Genomic DNA, 21860 nt, shown 5'->3' on the forward strand with positions numbered 1-21860 from the left:
CACTGAAATAGACGCCAGTTCCTATTATTGTTTGTGAAAAATACCAAGTGACCAATGCTGGACAGAGTGTGTATGCATATGTATCTATTCCTCTCTCCCTGTGGGCGGTTGCCTGCTGCGCTGCTTTTCTGTCACCCTGTGGTTTGGTTATTTTCAGCTCGAAACCGGATGTGATTCAGACTGCATGCTAGATTGTGTAATTGAATGGACTAACCACATACACACACACACACACACTTTTTGAACGCGCACAATCGCATAAACGATGCAAACACAAACACACAGGACACAACCCTCTCTCACACACACCGTTATATCGTTAGATACACCCACACACTGAGGGTTTCTGGGAACAGTGCTGGGTTCCCCCCGTTCAAAGAGCCACCCGAGGGTGAGCGAGCGGACGATGAAGCACCACCAGCAGCAGACAGAGCGCTCGTTTCTTGGTTTCAATATTGGTCTTAAACATCAGTTGTTGACCTGGCTTACGCTGAGATCGGAAAAAGGATAAAACGCTTGCACACGCTCGTGCTCTGTGGAAACAAAAAGGACGGTTAAAAGTGGGGAAAAACATTGTGAAGTGCTTGTGAAACTTATTATAAATGTCAGTTTCTGACTCAAAAAAAAAAAATTTAAACGGTACTCTACAGATGGTGCTGAATTAAGAAGAGTGAGAAAAACAGGGAGTAGATAGCGTCTCCAAGCACCTCCGCCATGCATGAAGACATTCCCTGCGGCCTTATTTAAAAATAATAATAATAATAATTCAAACTAATTTCTAGCAGTTTGGTGTATTAGTTTATGTTTTAAAATGTCTTCTAAATGTGAATGTTTGACAGGAAGTTCTGGGAGGAAGTTTGTTTTGCAGGTACAAACAGAGGTTTGATTTTTATGGTGCTACCCTGGAGAAATTACAGATTTGCAAATTATTGTAGAAAAGGGCCAGAGAGGTTTACTGAATCATGCAGACCACAGTGGAGTGGTTGTGACGCGAGGATGTGTGCGATTCACTGTCAGTGGCCTCTACCAGAAAACTGCCTCTTGATTCTAGGAAGACTTTGGGCTATAAGATTTGACAAGGCAATGTTCCTGCGTCACGCAGGCTTCCACAGCAGCGTGTTGTACTGCAAGTGTGTGCGCTTGAAAACTGACAGGATGCTCTACTTCCTTGGTGGTCTGAAAATGTCAAGAAAAAAATGTGTATCTGCACATCTGAACATTGCACAGAACTTAGTGTCTTTAATCTCTGAAAAAAAAAAGTAGTCTGCATTACCGCAGGAGAGAATTACAAACATTCAGTCCTTCGTTATTATGAGGGAAAATAAAGATAGCTAGACATCGAGAGCATCTATTTGGATAGTTTTACCCTGATTTTAACTGTTTCAACTGTAAAAGTCTATTATGACTCAACTTTGTTAAGGATTATGTCAGCCTGCTTTATTTACTGCCACATCCCTTGTTTAACCGTAACTGCTCTTAATTACCCCCGTTTTCTTTTGATATTAGCAGTATCTGCTGTATCAAGGCAAGGTGTACACCGATTACAGTGGAGTTATTTTTACTGTTATGCCTGTAATACTTAAAAGTTCATCAAAAACAGCTGACAAATGATGACTGAAAGCAAAGTTCTTCGTGAAAATTAAGCATTTTAAAGAGAGGATTATGGATAAAGTCTTTTCCCATAAATAGCAGGACTGATCACGTCAAGCCACCAGCAACCATGATCTCTCTTTCTGCACAACATACTTGAAAGCACAATAGGAAGCTTGTTCACACTTAATACTCAATTAGCGTGAACAAGCTATTGAAAAACTACACAAAATGTCCATGTTTCTACATGACTGCATTTTCTTTCATAACAGACTTCCTGCTTGCTCTACCACACGAGTGAATCGGGTGCAGTTTTAAACACACAGATTTACATTCTTCACGTACAGGAGCAAGTAAAGTCATTTGTATTTGTAGAATCGAGACTACAGTATATGGCATTGGTAATTTGGCACATAGAAACTATCTGAGACATTTTTTATGAGGGCCCCTTTAAACAGCCTTACTTTGTTTTTCCTGCTGTTCTTTGGGACAGCAATGAATGTTATTCAGCTTCAGCTCCAACTGCAGATTAATTTCCAAAGATTAATGTAAAGTTATTTCCTGCGCTCCCACAGTTCAGTTTTGTTAGGAAATATCTCTAATACTTACCTTTGTGATTCTATATAATACTGTGATAGTGGTCTATATAAGTTATTTAGGAAACAAATCTGAAATAGCTTCATAACTGAGCACTGCAGGCAGGAAATCAGAATTACAAAGGAAACCAAACCAGGTTCAAAAATTGTTTTTGTTTCCTGAGAAAATACTTGCAGCTTTTATGGTTTTGTGCAGAAACTCACACAGACTCGAGTTTTAATGTGCACCCAAACAAGCTAATTTGTTCGGTGCTATAATGGTTTTCATTGCACATTAGCTCAATGGTGTATGACTGTAATCAGAGATTTTCTTGTCCACACCTACACCACAGACAGACAAAGTTAATGGAGTGGGGGGTATGAGGCGTTTGAAAACGCTATTCAACAGTATGTAATTTACTGTAAGTACAAGCTCAGGAATCAATATGCAGGACAACTATTTATATTCACTGTACTATAAATAAAGTGAGCGCTAAGAAAGGTATTGCACAGCAGATCTGTGCAAGTCAGTGCTGTAGTGATGGAAGTTCCATTTTGACCAACATCTGTCTCATCTTGGAGGGTCACATGTTGCCGTATCCTGACATGAATAACACTGTGTGGGTTGTTTGTTGTTTTGGAAACATTTAAGCATTTATGACAAATAGTAAATGTTCGCAAAAAGAGCCTAATTTTGTTTTGGTTTTTTTTCTGGGGGCCTCCAAAAGAACCCTGGAGATCCCAGAGCCGAGTCACTCTGCTTGCTGCTGGAAGTTCTTGACAGCAGATGGAGCCACAGAGAGGGAGCTATTATTTTATGTGGCACAAAATCCCCATCTTATTTGTAAGAAAAAGTAAGAAAAAAAAGAAAAAAAAAGAAAAGAAAAAGAAATAAAGTTAAGAACGCCATGCAAGTTACGAGCAGTCAAACGCGGAGCGTGCACTTAAAGGGAGTGAGTCGGTGCGGGAAAACAATAGTCAAGAAGGTCCTGTGTGAAGTCAAGGCTATTTTTGGTGGGGCCCGCCTCGCCTGCTATTTCTGTCAGCAGGAGAGCGAAGGGGAGGGAGCAGGGCTTCGAGGGGGCCGGACTTACTTCTCTGTAACTTGCCTCCGATAAGTTCCTGTTTCGGCTCCTCAGTCAGTACAGGCTTCACTGACAATACCAGCGGACCTCTCCATCTCGCTTCCATCACGTTCCGTCAGCTTTTTGGCTCTTTTTACTTGTTCAACGTTTCAAAAACAGACTCCGATACAAGTTGGATTATCTTCAAGTGTGACTGGACTCTTTGAAGGGGCGGTTAGGTGTAAACGGGCTCCAGTTTACAAGGTAGGCAAGCGCTGGTGGTGACACGGTCCGAGCAGCTGAAAGTTTGATAAATGTTCTTAAATTTCGGGCTGTTTTGAGTCGGGCTTTCGACTCGTCGGGCAGGTGCAGTATGGCGTTAAGCTACGTGCGCAGGTGCACTCTTTTAATTGCTCGCGAGCGCTTGGAAAAGTGTCACGCGCGCGCATCTTTGACGAAAACTTAAAAAAAAAAAAATTTGGTACTTTTCTCGAGCTTTAATTTATTTCATTAGTCTTTTGTACATATGTTACATAAAGTCACCATCAACTCCAACAGTCGTTTTAAAACATGATTTGCATTACAGCTCAAGTCATTATGAAGCAAGAAAGTGACTTTAAAGCAAAGTGCCGTTGACAAGCTGTAAATCACGTAAATAATGTCTGCCTTCCTAAACAGAGTAAGGAGTGCTTTGTTGAAACTGCCGGAGGTGTGTTAACCACAAACCTACGTTTCTTATCAGTCATTTCTTAAGATAAGATTCAAATATTATTTACTTTTGGCCCCAGTGAGGTTGAGCAGATGTCGGCCAGCATCACAGTTTAGCAGCAGCACCTCCGCAACCCAGTTTAAAGTGCAGGTGCACTGTTCGCGTACTTTTCTACGACTGGGATTATCGCGTGTGTGTGTGTGTGTGTGTGTGTGTGTGTGTGTGTGTGTGTGTGTGTGTGTGTGTGTGTGTGTGTGTGTGTGTGAGAGAGAGAGTGTGTGTGAGAGTGTGTGTGCGCGCGCGCGTGCTTGCGTGGTACAGCCCAGACCACCACACACTTTTCTCATCTTTTCTATCCACATGTGGGTCAAAATAGTGCACTAGACCTGTGGTTGATACATCACATGAGCAGCTCACATTGTGCCAAGTGCCAGCACATGGCAGTGGTGAAATCTATTAACACACACCTGCAAGAAACGTTGTCACCTCTCTCTTTAAGGCTGGTATTAAAACTGCTTTGTTTATTGTGACATTTTTAGGAAAGGTTCAGAGGTGAAAGCTGCCAGTTATCAACTGTGTTTGTTTTTTTGTTGTTGTTGTTGTTGTTTTGTTCATTGTTGTTAGATATTGTGAATATGAGCTCCAGTTCAGTGATATACTTTTGTCTTTGTCCCCACAGATGGAATCGGCACCTCTGGGAACATCGTAAAGACTGACAGACAGGACAGCGTACTTCCCACAGTGGCAGGTTAGACCTTAAACCTCTGCTGAAAATGTTCAGAATGCAGTTCTGATTTAATAAGTAGTTGGGTTTTTTGGTAATATTTTACTTGAACCTCTTAAAGTTAGGCAAAAGCCATTAGCGCTGAAACGCTCTTGTGGAAAAAGATGCTGCTGCTCTCCAGGCAGTCCCTGCTCACGACTACATCTTGTTTTCTTTACATCATTTTCTTTTTAACATGTGCGCGTGCTCACACACACACACACACACACACACACACACACACACACACACACAGTGTATGCAATTTGGGTGACAGCAGTTTTTCCACAATGATCTAAGCTGCAGTAAAAGTAGAGAACAGGTGCTGGCCTAGTTGGAAAGACGCAGCCTCCTCGGCTGTGTTTTTCATGTGGGTTTAGAAGTTAGTTTTGCTGCAGGTCATGCAGAAGTTTAATTGAACATGCGTCACGCAGTCCTACAAAAATGTGTGAATGTAAATTTACCACATGAGCTATTTATTGTTTAGTAAACGTCCAATAGCATCCGGTTTTAGTTAGTTTCCTACTAAAACAAAAGACTTAGTTCTGTGTTCGAATTAATATTAGGAAATCACTGGTACCAGTGTATAGTACAGTAGAGGGATTCACTTCACTTTTTTATATTTTCACTTCCAGGATTGTGTAAGAGTCATCAGTAAGGATTCTGACGGTCATTCTTCTTGGCACAAAAGCTTCTCACATAAACATCTGGAGATATCAAAACACATTTCCTCCTAATTATGGCTGATTGCAACTGTTTCTTTCACAATGTGGTCATGGTTAGATAATGAAAATGTTCGCTCTGACTACTAGTGTGATGCAGGACGTGAACTTAGGTTAACCCTTTAGCACTCATTTCAAGATGCCACCATCTTTCCAGTAAAATAAGAGCTGGCTTGTTACTTTTCTTTGTAATCGTGTCAAATTTTCAACAATTTTCAGCAACCCTTCCTGTCATGTATTCATCTGTTGTGCCTCTCTTTAACAAAAAGCCTAGTTGATGCTTTTGTTCTTAAACCTGAGCTCAAAAAGTATTTGATCTGCTGCTCCAAGCATCAGAAACAAGTGACCCAGGCTGGCACTTTTAGTCCTGCATTTTTAGTTTAGATTAGCATTCTCTGCTGTGAAGCATGCCTGTGTGATCACGCTGTGTAGGATTACAATGCATGACTCTCTGAATGAAAGCCGGCTCTCGCTGTGCCAGGCTCTGCTGACTGCATGCTAACCAAGGACCCACTATGGGCTTTGTGTGTCTGCGTGCATGTCTCTGGAAAAAAAACTAAACAAAAAAAACCCCATTGAGGTCATGGCCGTAACTGCAGAGTCTGGTTACATGCGTGTTGTCCACACAGGGCAACTGGCACTGGCTCTCTATCCTTTGTCTTCCTCTCTCTAATTTCTCCATCTCAAACATGCACACCTCGCTTTAAATCATTTGGCCTGTGGAGTGCATTGCCCTTACGCCAGACGTCTGAAGTCGGAGATTGGTTAGCGATCTAAGGTGGCGGCGGTCTGCGCCAGATGTGCATAACATGTGAAACCACCATTTTAAAAGCCTCTGGAGCTCAAACAGCCCTTTAAACTACACAGAGTGCTATAATAGACCTGCAGGGTTACGTCCCACTTGTCCTGCTGTGTCTGTAATAGCCTTGAACTAGAGCTGGGCGATAGAACGATAACGATATGTATCGCGATATAACTTTTACTCGATAGAGAAATTAAGCTATCGCGATAGACCTCGCCGCTCTTGTCCTCTTAAAAAAAAAAAAAAAAAAAAAAGGTCAGCCGATCCAAATTCAGTAGCGCAGAGCCGAACCAATCACAGCCGCAGCGTCACGTCGCGTGACTTGCTACGTACAGCACAAGTGCCAAGCCGCACGTGTGTTTGTTTGGGAAGCAGCCAGCGGGTAATGGAGCCAGCGCATAATGGAGGAAATGAGTGTGCCGACTAGAAAAATCAACCGAGCGTGACCGAAGAGAAAACAGATGATGCTTCCAATGCTGGAGAGATTGTCGAACGGAAGAGCCATAGAAGTTCCGTAGTGTGAAGGTATTTCGGCTATTTCAAGTCTGACAAAAAACAGAGTAGCGTGCACTGTAAATTGTGCCGAAAGCAAGTCTGGAAATACAATAAACTGGTGCATGCGTCACACTGTGCGCCACGTTATTGTTTCGGTGAAATGAATTTCTACAATACTGTTACTGTTAATTCTACTCTCTGCAGTGTTTAAATGCTTACATATACACACAGTTACTGTCCCTCCACACATACGACTCGGTTCTGCTTCTATGCCCCAGCTTTGTTTACTTTTTCCCACCGAGGCTTCTAGACTTCTGATTGGCCAACATTTCTGCACGGTTAGGAATCTAGCGCCACCTGCTGCTTTGGCATGTTCATAGCAGCGTTTTCCTTCATTTCTGCCTTTATGTGTGGACGGGATTATTTTTTAAAACGAAAACGGAAAATCTCCGTTTTCAAAAATACCCGTGTACGTGTGGACGTAGCTTCAGTCTCTGACTGGAAGCGCTAATTCATCATTCGGCTTTTGTCAGACTAAAGTAACTGTTAAAACTGTTTGAAAAGCTCAGCTATACAACAAGGAGAGATTGAGAATTTCCTTTTAGTTCTCAGTTTACTTGATATTGACAAAAGTTAGTCAGTTTTGTCTGTTCTTCTGTAAAACAAACTAAGATTTATTTTTAGAATTAATACTTTATTTCTAAGTGGAATTGACAATTTAGTCTGTTTCGTTTGTTCTATTTTGAAACTTAAACGCTTTAGCGGCTGCCTTTTGTGTAGTTTGCAATATTTGCCTTTATTTATCTGAAAAAGTCTCATGTTCCTTAAGTACATCTACCCTGTTGAACTTATTATGGGAAATAAATATTTAAAAACAAGCTGCTGATTATTTCACATTTTACTTGTGAGCAACGGCACATTTAAATCTTACAAATATAGTTATTTGGCTTATATCGTGATAGATATCGTTATCGCCTGAAATGAAAAAAACATATCGTGATATGAAAAAATCTCATATTGCCCAGCTCTACCTTGAACCCTAATTTTCCACATACGTGAAACAGAAAACACGCAGAAGTGCTGTTCACTTAAAGAATAGCTTGTAATACTTGGCTCCTGTAGCAGTTACCAGAAGTGAGAGCATACAGGTATAATGATGATTTCGGACAAGTTTCACAATGGCTTTCAAAAGCTATGTCTATTAATAAAAAGACCTTCACCTCATATTCAACTTCTTCCTCCAGCAGCCTTTTCCTCTACACGCCCTAGAAATGAAAAAAGACACAACTCTTAATCCTGCAAACAGAGATATTTCAAAATAGTTCAGTTTTTTGTTTTTTTTTTTGTTTTTTTGATTGACCATAGTAATGTTATTTTTCAATAATTGTTTTCCTAATAAGGAGTGAAAAAACTGCCTTTTTCAGGGCTGTCAGTGAAATCAACAAAAATTCCTTACAAATTTCTTCATAGAAAATACGACTTATTGCAGTTTGCATGTGTACTCTGCTCATTTTCTCAGGCCTTTACTCTATGGATCGCTAAATGGAGTAACTCCAACAGTCATGCAGTGGAGATCACATATCCTAGTTGTGGTTTCCAGCCACATTGGTTAGCTGATCTGGGTACTGTGTTTCTTTTAGTTACCGGTTCCTGTTGAATTAAAGACTCAACTGGAGGAAAGTTGATAAGCAACAATCAATCAATCATTACCTCTAATGCTGGTAATCGTTCTCACTTATTTGTATATCTAAGTAACATGATTCCTATTGAAACATTTAATCAGCAGGTTTAGCCTTTTATTGAGTTGATATATCACTAGAAGACTGTAATGTTGCAGCTGCTAGACTGTTTATTTAGAGCTTAATTGTGCTCCTTCTTGAATTTCCAGTTTGCGCTTTGGCACCCAAATAGCATTAGGTCATTCATCCTCTGCAGCTGCAAATTCAAAAACGTACTGACATTTTGTACTAATGAACAACATATACATTAAGGTGATTTTGAACTCTAATACCCATTAAAGCCAAATGGGAGTGCAGACACAAGCTGTTCAGTAGTCGAGGTAGTAATGGTTGTAACAGTAGACGGCGTTGGAGGTTTGGCGGCTATTTTTGACCTGCTGAACAAATGGCTCAATTGTCCTGCCTCGAGGTGCATGAAATCACTTGATATGTCAGGGGTAATGTTATATAATACTCTCCAAGGGGGGCTCACAGGACTGTGTTTGTGTGTGGTGCAGTTGTCTACTTTTTATTTCATTTTAGAGCGTGTGTGTGTGAGTTTTTCTGTGTCTGTGTGACAGGCTGCACATATTTAAAGTATTTTCTTGCAAGGGGACTGAGAGACTGTAAGAGTGTGCGCTGTGGCTTGAGGTAAGAGTGTCCTCAACATTTTATTACTGTGTCAAATCAATTCACGTTGCATTAACCTTTGAGCTAAAATCTTTTTGCTGTGGTCTGCTGGGTAACTGGTCTCTTATTGGCCTCCAGCCTCACTCTGATACCTCCCCCTCCCATTTCTCTCTCACTTCCATGCACACAGCCGTGTACATGCCGAGGCACGTAATTCGGATTAAATTTACTGAAGTCAATGGAATTCTTTCTTCTAAGGATTTATTCCTGTGGCATTCAGGGTATAAAAAATCCCGAAACACTCAATTTTCACCTCAGTTACAGCAACTGTGCCAGACGAGAAGCCCTGGATCTAAATCTGTTTCTGAGTTCCAAACTTTAAGGAAGCTGGGGTTGTTCCCGTTTCCCACTATTGGTGAGAAACAAATACACGGAAAGTAAGATGTCCTAGCTTTAATTAGTATCCTCTTCTTTTTTTGTTTTATCTTTCCCTCACCACCAGTGGCTGGGTTTTGCTGGAGATTTCTTCCTGGTAAAAGGGAGTTTTTTCTTCCCACTGTTGCCTAGTGATTGTTTCTAGGGGATCATCTGATTGTTGGTGTTTTCTCCAGCTACTGTAGGCTCTTCACCTTGCAGTATAAAGCACCTTGAGGTGACTGTTGTTATGATTTGGTTCTATATACATGAACTTTCATTGAAATAAACTTGAATCAAAGGACACATTTTACTATTTGTGTACCATTTATTTTAAAGCTAATTTGCTTTTGTTTATACAATTAATACTTAAGTCACCGATCCTAAAATATTCAGGATCAGTGACCTTGTCTTTGTTCTTTTTTCTTTGAAATGGTTAGTTGCTGACTAAACATTACATATGTAGAAATAAAAATCAAGAACATTCATGTAACAGCCCTGAACAAAAAATAAATTTAGATGTTAACTGAAGCATTAAAGTTCTTTGGAGATACAGGTCCATCATTAATGCTAATCATCTTGCTCATAGATAATAAGTTAGCCTGATTCCTGATACTGTAGAAGCCACATATCAGTCACAAGTTCTCCGAACCAGATGATACCGTCTGACCTAAACAGCTCAACCAAGTCATGATTCAGCTCACACCGACTGATGCTGACCTCGGATCAGATGGCTTGTTGTAGGTGCGGATGTAATAGGATCTGACCGGACTCCTGACTTTACATGTGACTCCGTGTGTGTGTGTGTGTGTGTGTGTGTGTGTGTCTTGATTATCTTCAGTGACGTTTACAGCTTCAGGCTGATTTCTTTGTAATTGAATAGGAGAACCACACGATACAGGTTTATACAATGCCCATCTGTGGTCAGTGTGTCTGTCTGGGTGTGTGTTTCAGTATATGTAAGACAAGTTTCTGTGAGACACCCCTTTTCACCGAGGATGATGAAAACAAATAGTACTGCAACAGAGGTGAGAAGAGCTGCTGTGTAGTTTGAAATCTCCAGTAAACTAAAACCCGACACGTACAGGAGTTTTGGGCCCGAGGCAGATGCCTATTTTTAGAGAGTAAAACATTCCGATATTGAAGGGTAAAGTGAGGTTGTGCTGGAATTGCATTGAAAGGGGAAAACAATGGTGTTGCTGTTTGTTGACTTTCCAGAAATGTATTTCCCGAACTAGTTAGCAACTTAGGGCAAAGATGCCACTTGACTCCATACCACCATTTGCTCAGCTGTGATGCTTGCAGCTACATGTCCTGCAGGAAGTGCTGAGAGCCAGAGCTGCTCTGTGGCAAAAAGTATGGGATGGCTTTCTGCATTATGTAGTGACGTTTTTATATTGCACACCATAGACGTTACTGCTGTTATGTCTGTCATACCATCCAACAGCCAAAGAGGCAGGCGTCACATGTTACCAATCTCACAAAAATGAGTACAAAATCATCTACAAGTATTAGCTTTTTTTTCTTTTTTCTTTTTTTTTTTGTCCAATGGGCAGAACAAACATCTGTTTATTTAAAGAAATCAAATGAAACCAGAAAATTTCCACATTTGATCTACTAAAATTAGAAAAAACAAAACAAAGAGACTTTCTTTTAAAAATATGATCAACCCTTGATTACCAAACAATTTCTCTTTTTGAACATCATCAACTTAATGTTTGGCCTCCATCTTTGTGTACGATTAAGAATGGAATTGGGTTTTTCCAGAATCAATGTTTTTTTTTCCTTTGTTAGATACGCGCATGTGTGTTTGTGTGTTCATCCCTGACCAGAGTGCAGAGCATGTGCAGGAATGTTAATGCCTTCTTCCTTTGTTATCTGTGCAGACGGCAGAGTGTGATGGTGCATATTCATGAAGCTGCTTTCCTGGAACATGTTAACTACTCCCATGAAATGAAGAGATTTAAATTTAAGAGAAGCAGATAGAGTAGAGCGATACTGTAGATTCTCTCTCTTCTCATTTTGTTTCTTTTCAGTTTTTTCCCAAATCCTATTTCACACATGTACTTTATTGTAGTTCATTAATGTTTTGCAGTTGCAACAGGCACCAAAGCTGGGTGCTCTGGCAGTCAGCCACTCCAGCATGTTATCACCGTTCCAAAAAATCTCCATGTGAACAGGTCACGCAGTCAAGCTTTGCATCTTGAAACCTGTTATAAAACAAGTAGAGGGGGAAACCAAAGTTGCGCCGATGTACACAGCATTTCAGCAGCGTTCATCAAGTAATTAAATTGGGAGTCTTTCTTTATCCTTCAGGAACGCTCATCAAACTTGTTTACGCTGAACTGGATGTTGATGTAAGTTTTGTCCGATTTTGCTGAGTTAAGTCAAACTACGTCTTCCATGCAAGACGGGCTGAGGCTTCAGCCAGATAAGCAGATATATTGTGTTGTTCTTATCAGCCAAAGGCCTTTGCTGCAGATTGTAGCCACCAATCTCACTACCACAGGCTTTTTTCCCCCCAGATATGGCAATAGCCACAGGCTATCAGCATATCAGTCACCACTGTCATTTTGATGACTCACTGTTTTCACTTACAACCAGCAATATTAGTTTATTTTAAATAATCGTGCTTACAGTATCACACAATATTTGAGAGAAGAGATATGAGCAAGACACTTAAGGCATTATTATTTATTTCCCTTACCTGGCTCTGTGTTTAAGAAATGTGTGAATTCTGTGTTTTGTTTTTTTTCCCCTTTTCTTCTGGCTTTTTATGATGTGTGTGTGTGTGTGTGTGTGTGTGTGTGTGTGTGTGTGTGTGTGTGTGTGTGTGTGTGTGTGTGTGTGTGTGTGTGTGTGTGTGTGTGTGTGTGTGTGTGTGTGTGTGTGTGTGTGTGTGTGTGTGTAACGTGTATTATAAAAGATAAAGAGGGAGATCCCGTCGAGTGTGGGTTTTTTGTTTTTTTTGTTTTTTTTGTTTTTTGTTGGGAAATGTGAAGAATGTGTTTGATGTGAAGGACAGCAGGAGTGTGAAGGAGAAAAGGAAAATGTATACAGATGTGCAACAGAACTGAAGTTGGATTGATCTCTAAAGTAGAGTTTGTGAAGATTAGTGCAATGAATTCTTAAAATTCTGTGAGAAATTACAGAAAAAAATGATTTAAAAAAAAAAAAAAAAGCAATTTGCTGTTCTCGTACTGTAAATGCAGATGGCATTGAGGGGAAAAATACTGGCCACAGTTGAGTAATCATTCAGGCTGCAAGGGAGTGTCATCCATTTATAGTTCACAACAGTTTGTGTTGGTGTGATGTAGGAACACTAAAACAGCAGTATAATGGCAATCAAACAGTTATTGTAGTGTAAAGTTTATATTTTATACCACATATTGCTGTGTTGGGTTTTTTTTGTTTTGTTTTGGGTTTTTTTTATAGTAGAGAAACTGTAAAATAGCAGCTTAAAGACTAGAAATGCAGCTGCCGGTACTTTACTGTAATTTTACAGGAAATGTTATTCCTGTGTGGCTCAGCACACAACTTTTAAATGTAATCGTATTTTTTCGATGGTGAATAGTTTCCTCATGTTACACTGGGAACAGGAACATGCCCAACACAACCAGTGCTGCTTTTGGAAGGTGAGCAGCTGTATTTCATCAGCTGGAGAAGTGCCATTCAGCAAATAAACGGTCCTATTCCTGTCAAAGAAGGAACTCAGTTTCTTAAGTCTCCACATTACCCCAGTCTCGGAGTATAAGGATTTATTTATTTTTCGTTTGTTTCATAGTTTAACCTCTGGTCTCCTGAAAAGTATGACACAAGGAAAAACCAAAGTGCCTGTATTGAGCAATGAAGGTGTCCGATGTCATACAAACAAAAACTCAAAGAATCTGAGTTCGTGCAACACAAAGAGAACCTTTCCTCACCTGTGTTATGATTAACATGTTGCAATACCAACTTGGGCCTTAAGAACATTTGTCAGTCAGTCATAGTACTCATTTCCCAAGTTACAGTTCTTCTGTTTGTTGCAAAACAAAGCAAACACAAAAAGTATCACTTTCCCCGTGCTAGAAGAGTGTTTGGAGTAATATCTTAACCGACAGTATGTAAAACAGCAATGGGGAAAAATGGCAGACGATCTGGTGTCTTTTAATGTGTCACTGAGCTAGTGTGTGGCATTCAGCGGAATACAGGAAACGGAGATAATGTGGCTCTCTGAACCACGTCTGTGTCGACTGTTATTTGTCAAACAGGAGAGCACACCTGGTGTCACCTCTGTGACAGACGGAGGCATTCAGATGAGTGAGTTGTTTCCACCTTCAAGCAAATTATAATACTGGGTTAAGATAATTTAAAAAAAAAAAAAAAAAAAAAACCCCAAAGTGACAGAGATGCACTCTGTCAGAGTTTTTCTATCTGTGTGACCTGTATGTGAGTTATGTAAATGGGTGTATTGCTGGTATGCTGAGCTGGTGGAATCCCAAAGCACCTGTTTAGATGAATTGGAACAGGATGTAATGACTTAGATTCCTCACACGATGTTCATAAATCTCCTGATGGAAAAAGTGAAATGAGACAAATTTTAAAAACGTGTAATTAAAAATAAAGTGGCTTTTGTTTCAAATACCTTGCCCTTGACTCAGATTTGGAAATACTCGGTAATGACTCTGTTATGTCCTTAACTTTAAAACTGTTTCCATCTTCACTGTGATTCAGGAGGTGGAGCTCTTTCTGTCTGTTTGTCGAAGTCCCTTTTTCTAAAGACTGTCCCAGATGTATCATCATGTGAATGTAAAAGAAAGAATTACCATGTGTGTGGTATAAGAAAAATGCCATGTGGCAGATTAGGCTACTGAAATATATAAATTCAGTCAGGTTTAGGGCTAATTGGCGAACATTAAAACACAATATTGCTATGGTGAAAGTGGTAAACGCTGTAGCTGTATAACGTCATTGTAACTGTTGTTAGCTTGTGGTTGGTCCTGTCGAAGCTGCTAGTATAGTTTATTTGTAGACTTATTATTTCAGTGGCAGCTGGCTCTTATCTTATTTTTGGAAAAAAAATATAAAAATTGTGATGTTGCATAAACACGCTGATTACAGAGGCAATGAAAACTTCATTTTTGAACGATCAATAAATTATTCATCAGGCTGGTTTTTGTTTATATAAATAGAAGTCAAACCTCACACACTGAACCATTATCATCTCATTTTAATCCCACGCCAACTGTACGGGGGCTGGCAAACAGGATTCTTAGGTAACCTGCAATCTAAGTATTAAAGCGGGAAGAAAATCATGAATTATTTATTGATTTATTACAAAGTAGTTATGTATTGAGCTTGGCAAATGTTTTGGAGGAGGGTGAAACGAATCCAAGTGTGGATTTTTCCTGTCGTTCTCACATGAAGGCCTGCAGCCAGATATCTTTCAGAGGCTTGTGGATGATTTAGGTGCCTCTGGTGTCCTCACTTAACACTCGGTGATGTTTTCACTTCAGAGGGTCGTCCTCATTTTTGCTGTAACACATGCATACGGACACACACACTTGCATACACATAGCAGAGGGTAGTTCCTAAACTTGTTGACAGCCACACACACTAGCATTTACACTTGGATACTCCAACTATGCACCAGCAGAGCGAGATCATAAATATAGAAATATTTTGGCGACAGTTGTAGGCAGGGAGGCCCACACCCATACACGCGCACTTGTGCACACATGCACACACAAACCACAGTCTGGCCAGCTGCTCTGGGAAGACGAGGTTTTGAATGGGAGTGACAGCTGTGGATTCCTCTGGATGAAGGAGGGAGAAAGGGAGATAGTAGATAGGAAATGTGAGCAAGGAAGGGGGATCAGTTGCTGAAGGAATGAGCGAGTGAGAAGAAGTGGTGGAAAAGGAGAGCGGGAATGACAAAGAAAAACACAGATTGGGATGAATGAAAACCCGTGGGGTGCATCAGAATTCCTTTTTCCTCAACGAACTCCCTGCAAATTGAACCGCACTCTATGGAGCAGAGTAATATCAAAGCTGATCAATATAACCTACCCATGGCCCTAAAAAGTATCCTAGTATCAATATGTGTCTCATTTTAAAATAAATGTATTATTTCAGGTTTGAAAAAGATTAAATAATGAGATGTAAACATGTCCTGGCAGCAGTTAACTTTTTGATGTAGCACACAGTTGAGTTGGTACTCTTAGAGAGAACAAAGAAACGCAGAGCGTTCCCAGAGTAAAGAGCATGTGATTCTAACTGTCAGTACCAGACTATTTATAAAGATCCTGCGTTGCACAAGGCTGATTTAGCAACTTCGTGGATTTTTCTTTTTTTGTGAATACACCCCCATGTCTTGTGCTTTCTACTCTGTTTGATTAGCTGTTACTATTGTTGCTCTGTACTAAATGCTAAATGACAAAATCTGTATTTGCAATAGGTTTTCTGAGTCCCTCCCCCAGTGACTTGGATCTTTCCTTGTAAGACGCTTCGTAAGAACCTAAAAGTCAAGATGAACAAATCATTCTTCTTTTCTTCCTTTCCAAAAATGGAAAAGAAGAAAAAATTAACAGTGTAATCAGGTGTCGCCATGGCCGACAGACAAAACAAACAGCTCCACCTGTGGAAACCAGGAAGGAATTGAACAATCCATTGAAAAAGATGTCGAATTGCTGTGACCAGTTTGCCCCATAGTGGCACTTCTCCCCCGCAAAAAAAAAAGTTATAGTAAGCTTTACAGCTGAGATTTTTTTTTTTTTTTAATATGCTGTTTAAAAAATTTGTTTTAGTCATTCCTGTAACATGTGTTTTGTTAACATGTACTGACAACAGTGGAAAAAATTTCTTGCACCACTCCTGCTTCCTAAAAATTAGCTGAGATAATGTCCTAAAAAGCCAAAGTATTCCTTGAGTAGTGGAAAAACTAAATGTCCTGGTCAAGTAGCACTGCAAAGTTCTTGAACTCTTTAAGCTGTGTCTGAGCCTATTTAGTACTACAAACAATTGAAATGGATGAAACACAACTTATCTGGGCTGTCAATAGCTGACTTAGTAGTTTTCCATGTGCCTATAACGTGTGTGTTCATTACATTAGTCTGTTGCCTTCAGGGCCAGTGTTAGTCGTTAATGGATGTCAGACTCTCAGCTCATCGTGAACAGAAATGGCGATTTGAACCGATCGGGCGATAGTGTCCGACAAAGAGGCCTTCAGAGAAAGCAGTGTTATTCTAATGAGAAACTTTCCAGCTGTAGGGCTCAAGGGCACTGTGGCAGCGTCAGCGTCACAACAACAGCAGGGGGAGGAGGAGAGGGGAGGAAATGGGAGTCTAAACTGAGCTCTTAAACAGGAAGCCACCCTGGTTCTCTCATTGTTGTGTTTTTATAGACTCGACTTCCTGCTGACATGACCGCCCCCGTTACCATGGTTGCAATCCATGTTGTTTATGGGATGGACTTCAAAGATCCCCTGGTGGCAAGACACTAACGGTCACTGCTGTGTCAAGAGTGTGATGCGGAAAATGTGTAGTGTGTTTGTGGGGCTGAAATATGCTTTTAGTTGTACAGAGGTGTGCGCTCGTGAGGATTTAGAACGCTTCCTTTAGTGTTACTACAGATGTGAGTTATCACTTAATTTATGTAGTTCAGATTTTATTTGTTATACTTACTATACTAATTATGATATTCTTAGGACTGTTTTGCTCCAGGTGAGTGAGGGAGTGTGAGCAAAATGATGAAATGAGCAGTCTGGTGTCAGAGAGATTCGCCAAATAGAGGCAGAGAGAGGGAGGGAGGAAAGAAAGAGAAGGAGTTAAAGAAAAAAAAAAAGAGGATGTGGCCGACAGTAAAAGATGACTGGAGGGGAGTGGAGCTCTCTGTCTAATTATAGATCCTGCTGTGAGTTGGCTGAGGCAGAAGTGCTACTGGGGCTTTCACATTGCCGGATATTTACAAGACAAACACGGGTATGTGCCACTGACTTTTTTATTGTTACTTCCATGTGTGTACTTGTGCATGCGACAGTTTGGTTTTTTTTTAAGAGAGAGTACGGTGAGGGAAAACTTGTACGAAATTCACTGGATACCGCGCACTAGAACCCTGCTGTGATGTGTGCGTCTGAGAGTGTGATGACTGACCTCAATCAGCCCAGCTTGTGTATTAAAGAGAGCGGTGCAGAAAGTTAAAGAGCTTCTTTCTTGCGTTGTTTAATTCTCAGCCCTGTGTCTCACTTTTCTTTGATACTGCACTACTGTGCTTCGACAGTTACTACTAAACTTTTTTTAACAGCGGCAGCACAGTTTACGTGTGTGTGTGTGTGTGTGTGTGTGTGTGTGTGTGTGTGTGTGTGTGTGTGTGTGTGTGTGTGTGTGTGTGTGTGTGCTCTTGCTGATCTCACACACAGCAGCACTGGATGCTTATGGAAACTCGTTGAGGACTTGGGAAACTGGACCCTCAGTGCATTATACATCAACCTTCTTCTATTACACACACACACACACGTATACTGACATAACCACACACTTGCAGTCCCATCTGTTTGTTACACACATGCACACACACCTTTTATACACTTAAATGGTTTTGGGATGACTGCTCTGGTTGTTTGCACGTGCCAGCGGTTCCTGTGAGGGAATGGTGGCAATATTAATCGAATGAAATCAATCAACATGTGAGATTTTTAGCGTTTACTTCAACTTCCATGTGCCCGCAATACTATGCAGTAAAACCTGCCTTTGACATAGTTTTCTGCTGCTATTATCGATGGATGGTTCTGGTTGAGTCAGCAACATAGAGGAAGGTTTAAAATGCACTTCCAGCATAAAGTTCAGATTTTTGGTTTGGCAAATAAGGAAGTGAGAAGTAGTAGGATTTCAGGAATATACGTTGCACGAGTGTGCAATTTAGCATCGAGGGAATTTCTAGTAGTAGCCTAGTATAGATCAAAAGTCACGCTGCTAAGTGCTGTCATTTGCCAGATTTACATTGCATCAGAAAATGGTGACATAAAGTTTCATAAAGCCACTTCTATTTGTGTCAACATGTGGCTTCAAGAGCTGACCATTTCTCATCCTGCTTCCGATAACTGCTGCAGTGTGTTATTTTAGTTTAGTTTTTGCAGATTATAAGAAGCTGCTTACTTAAGAAGAGCCAGGCTTAAACCCCATGGGTCTGATCGTGCATTTGTTTGCTTTGGATGAAACTGGAACTGTTTTCCTTGGCAAAGCGCTCCAAAGACATGCTGCAGGCTTGGATCAGGAATTCTATGGAGCAAGTATTCACGCGCACATCCTCAAATACCATCACACTAAGCGCACAATGGTTTGACAGGTGTTCAGAGTGTGTGCGCGATCATATTTGACTCCACATTATAAACACAGGTGGATTCTTCTATTACATAAGCTTGAAAAAGCACTGTAATAACATGGATGAATGCCGTCTCAGGCTTAAAGAGAAAGACTCGAAAATCGGAGTCAAAAGGCAGCCTTCTTTCAGATTTGATTTGATTTGATCTCTGAATGTCGTTGAACCTCTGTTAACTGTGCTTATTCTTTCCTTCATCTGAAAGGTCCTAATTTGCATTGGAGTCTTTTTTTGTGCCTGCAGCTCAACAGATACCTTGCGGTAATGACATTTTTATCTTCTGAAATTAGCTGGTGCCTCTAAAAGGTGTAGTGTGATTTAGACACACACGCATGCAGCAGAGAGAAAAGAGAAGGAGTTCTAACTATATTTGGATGTGTGACAAGACACAAAGTGGTTGTGTGCTCTCTTGATTGTTGACTTTATAGTGAGTGGTTCTCACTTGTGGCACTATTCTGGCTGTCAGCTCTCAGTGAGTGAGAATAACTCGCCTTATCTACACGGTGTTAAAGAGAGGGGACCTCTTCACCTTTCTTGTCTGCTTGTACTTTTTTCGTTTTGTTTTGGGGTTGTTTTTTTTTCTTTCCAGTGTTCCTCAGTTTTATTGCAGCGGCTTTTTCTCTCTCGCCCCATTTTCCACTCCACAAGATGGTTTTGAGGAAGAAAGGGAGAGAGGAAAATACCAAGCGAGGGAGAGAACGAGAGAGAGGCCTTTGCATATCCTTGTCTTACCTGTAAAACCAGTCCAGACTGAGCTGTACACCAGTACAGAATAAAAGAATAGAAGAAGGGAGGACTCAGATGTAAGGGATTACCCAAAATCACTTGCTGTGGGAAGGACTCCTTGTCTCTCTCTATCAGTCACACACATCTGGACGCACCCATTTGAATTTCATGTTGTCTTCATTGAGGACATGCACCTAATCTACATAATCTGCCTGATAATTCAGCACATTCCCAACGGTTTCTGCAACTAGGCGAGCAGTATCGTACTGCACCCTTGGTAATTTTCATAATGACACACTGACACTCCCACACGTTCTCACTCGCACAAACACACTCACTGAATGTAAACCTCTCAGTTGAATTTGTCTGTCTTTGTTTCACAAAGAGCTTAGCTGTGTGTCACTGTTAAATCCAAATTTCAAAATAAAACGTAACCTATTACAGTGTTAGGTATGTTGAAGTTTTAATCTTGGCAACAAGAAGTCTTGGAGTTCTGTGCACATTTAAACACACAGAGTAGTTACTTTGTTACCCTTGACTGGAAGATGTGGGCACCGTTTTGTTTTAGTATAAAAGTCTGCCGATGCTGAATGCACGACCACGTTGTTTTCTGAATGTTGGTCTCAGATTTAGTGTAAGGCTAAAAAAAACCACATTAACAAGAAGCACAGCTCACTCTCTGGGCAGTATTTACTGTTAAGGAAACAGTACTATCATATATATATATATATATATATATATATATATATATATATATATATATATATATATATATATATATATATATATATATATATATATATATATATATATATATATATGTGTGTATGTGTGTGTGTGTGTCTGTCACTGGACATAAATAACTTGACCTTATTATATAGTATTTTACTACTTCAGTATATTTCCAAATAATTAGACAGCACATTCTCTCTCTTGACTGTACTTCCTTTAGTGATATAACATATTTTTGGGGTCAGCTATTAAAAATCATAGTTATCAGGCTTTCAGTAAACATTTTTCTCAAATAAATCATTAAGTCGACCTTGAAGACTTTGATGGATGAAAGTCATATTTTAATGGATAGTTAAGATGACCCCGCCCTACACCCCAGAATTCTTTCCAAACTGTCATGTTTACACACAGAAAGAATGGCACACACACAATTACCACGCATTACCAAAAACATAACCTGTTTGGTACTCCTCCGGAACTTTGGGACAAATAAATACATAAAACCCATCAAGTTCCAAATGCAGTGGGGGTTTTAAAATAAATTTAAAATTAGTTTCTCAACTTTCTTTGGCTTTCATGAGTATCATGTTACTAATGCTCGAAAAAGGACCTATTGCTTAAATGTATGTGTGCATGATATGCATGTTATTTTAGCACATGCATTCCCAGCTCTATTTGCAGAAAATAGCTGTGCTTTTTAAATAAAATCAACATGCAATCATAAGCACAAGGCCAAGATTTGTTATTTCTATCTGAGTGCAACATGCAGATGTAATGAAGTGTAACATAATGCCATTCTTTAAGGGAACTGAAAACACCAGAGCCTCGTATTACTGGGAGAGGCCCCAGAGAGAGAGACTTTGAATGATTTAAATGTGCCTGCAGAAGTTAAACCACTACATGGTGTCTAGCCTTAAAGTCATGTTGGCTTCATGGGCAGCTCATGAGGCATTCAACCATGATGACTACTGAGTCCTATCCGGTTGTTCAGTCTGACGTCACTAGCCGTGTCTGGGTCTAAACTCCGCTGCAGGTCCATATATCAAACGATCACTGTGGCATTACTGAGAGTTGAAAAACTGTCTAAAGTCTTTCATCTTTAATAAAATGATCAGCGTTCTGCTCTACCAGGTGTAACAATTGAGTTTAACATCCAGGCATCCATGAAAACGGAATTTATGACATTTAACGGAGTTAGAAGTTAGCAGGGAGTTAGCTCGCTAGCTTCTATCTAAATACAATATAGCATGTCCTGACTGCGGGGTTTTGGAAACAAATTAAAACGTACAGCTCTGCTATCACTTCCAGCATAAATGAAGACAGAAAACTAAACAGCAGTAACGTTTGTAGGGTTACTGAAGTTGGGCTAGCTGGTATATAATGATGTGCTGCGTGACCGCTAGCGACACAGCTACGTTAGCATAATATAAACAAGCTAACTTTTTTTTCCACTCGATAAAAGTTACCGTGAGTGTTCTCGGTGGTCAGGAACAAATGTAATCGCATGGCAGGATGCTGTAAAAGGACCAAACTTCAGCCAGGAGAACAACTGAGATAATCCATCCA

The 21860-nt window shown here is 40.2% G+C and overlaps 1 protein-coding gene across 3 annotated transcripts in view; it reads left to right on the forward strand.

The window, feature by feature from the left end:
• The window catches only part of hdac7a (histone deacetylase 7a), a 56408-nt gene that overhangs the window by 13416 nt on the left and 21132 nt on the right, over nt 1-21860 (forward strand). The window contains exons 1-2 of one of the 3 annotated variants that reach the window (XM_085393123.1): nt 3291-3493; nt 4618-4686. Coding sequence is in view for 1 of the 3 variants with exons in the window: in XM_085393122.1 (XP_085249248.1) it covers nt 4618-4686 (69 nt within the window). In the remaining 2 variants the exon portion in view is untranslated. Of the gene's footprint in view, nt 1-3290; nt 3494-4617; nt 4687-17283; nt 17441-21860 lie in introns of those variants that run through there. The other 2 variants (XM_085393122.1, XM_085393124.1) reach the window with 2 other exon arrangements.

This window comes from Rhamphochromis longiceps, linkage group LG20 (genome assembly GCF_057381845.1).
Source record: "Rhamphochromis longiceps isolate RC_006_pf linkage group LG20, R_longiceps_female_GT1.1, whole genome shotgun sequence".
NCBI classification, from domain to species: Eukaryota; Metazoa; Chordata; class Actinopteri; order Cichliformes; family Cichlidae; genus Rhamphochromis; species Rhamphochromis longiceps.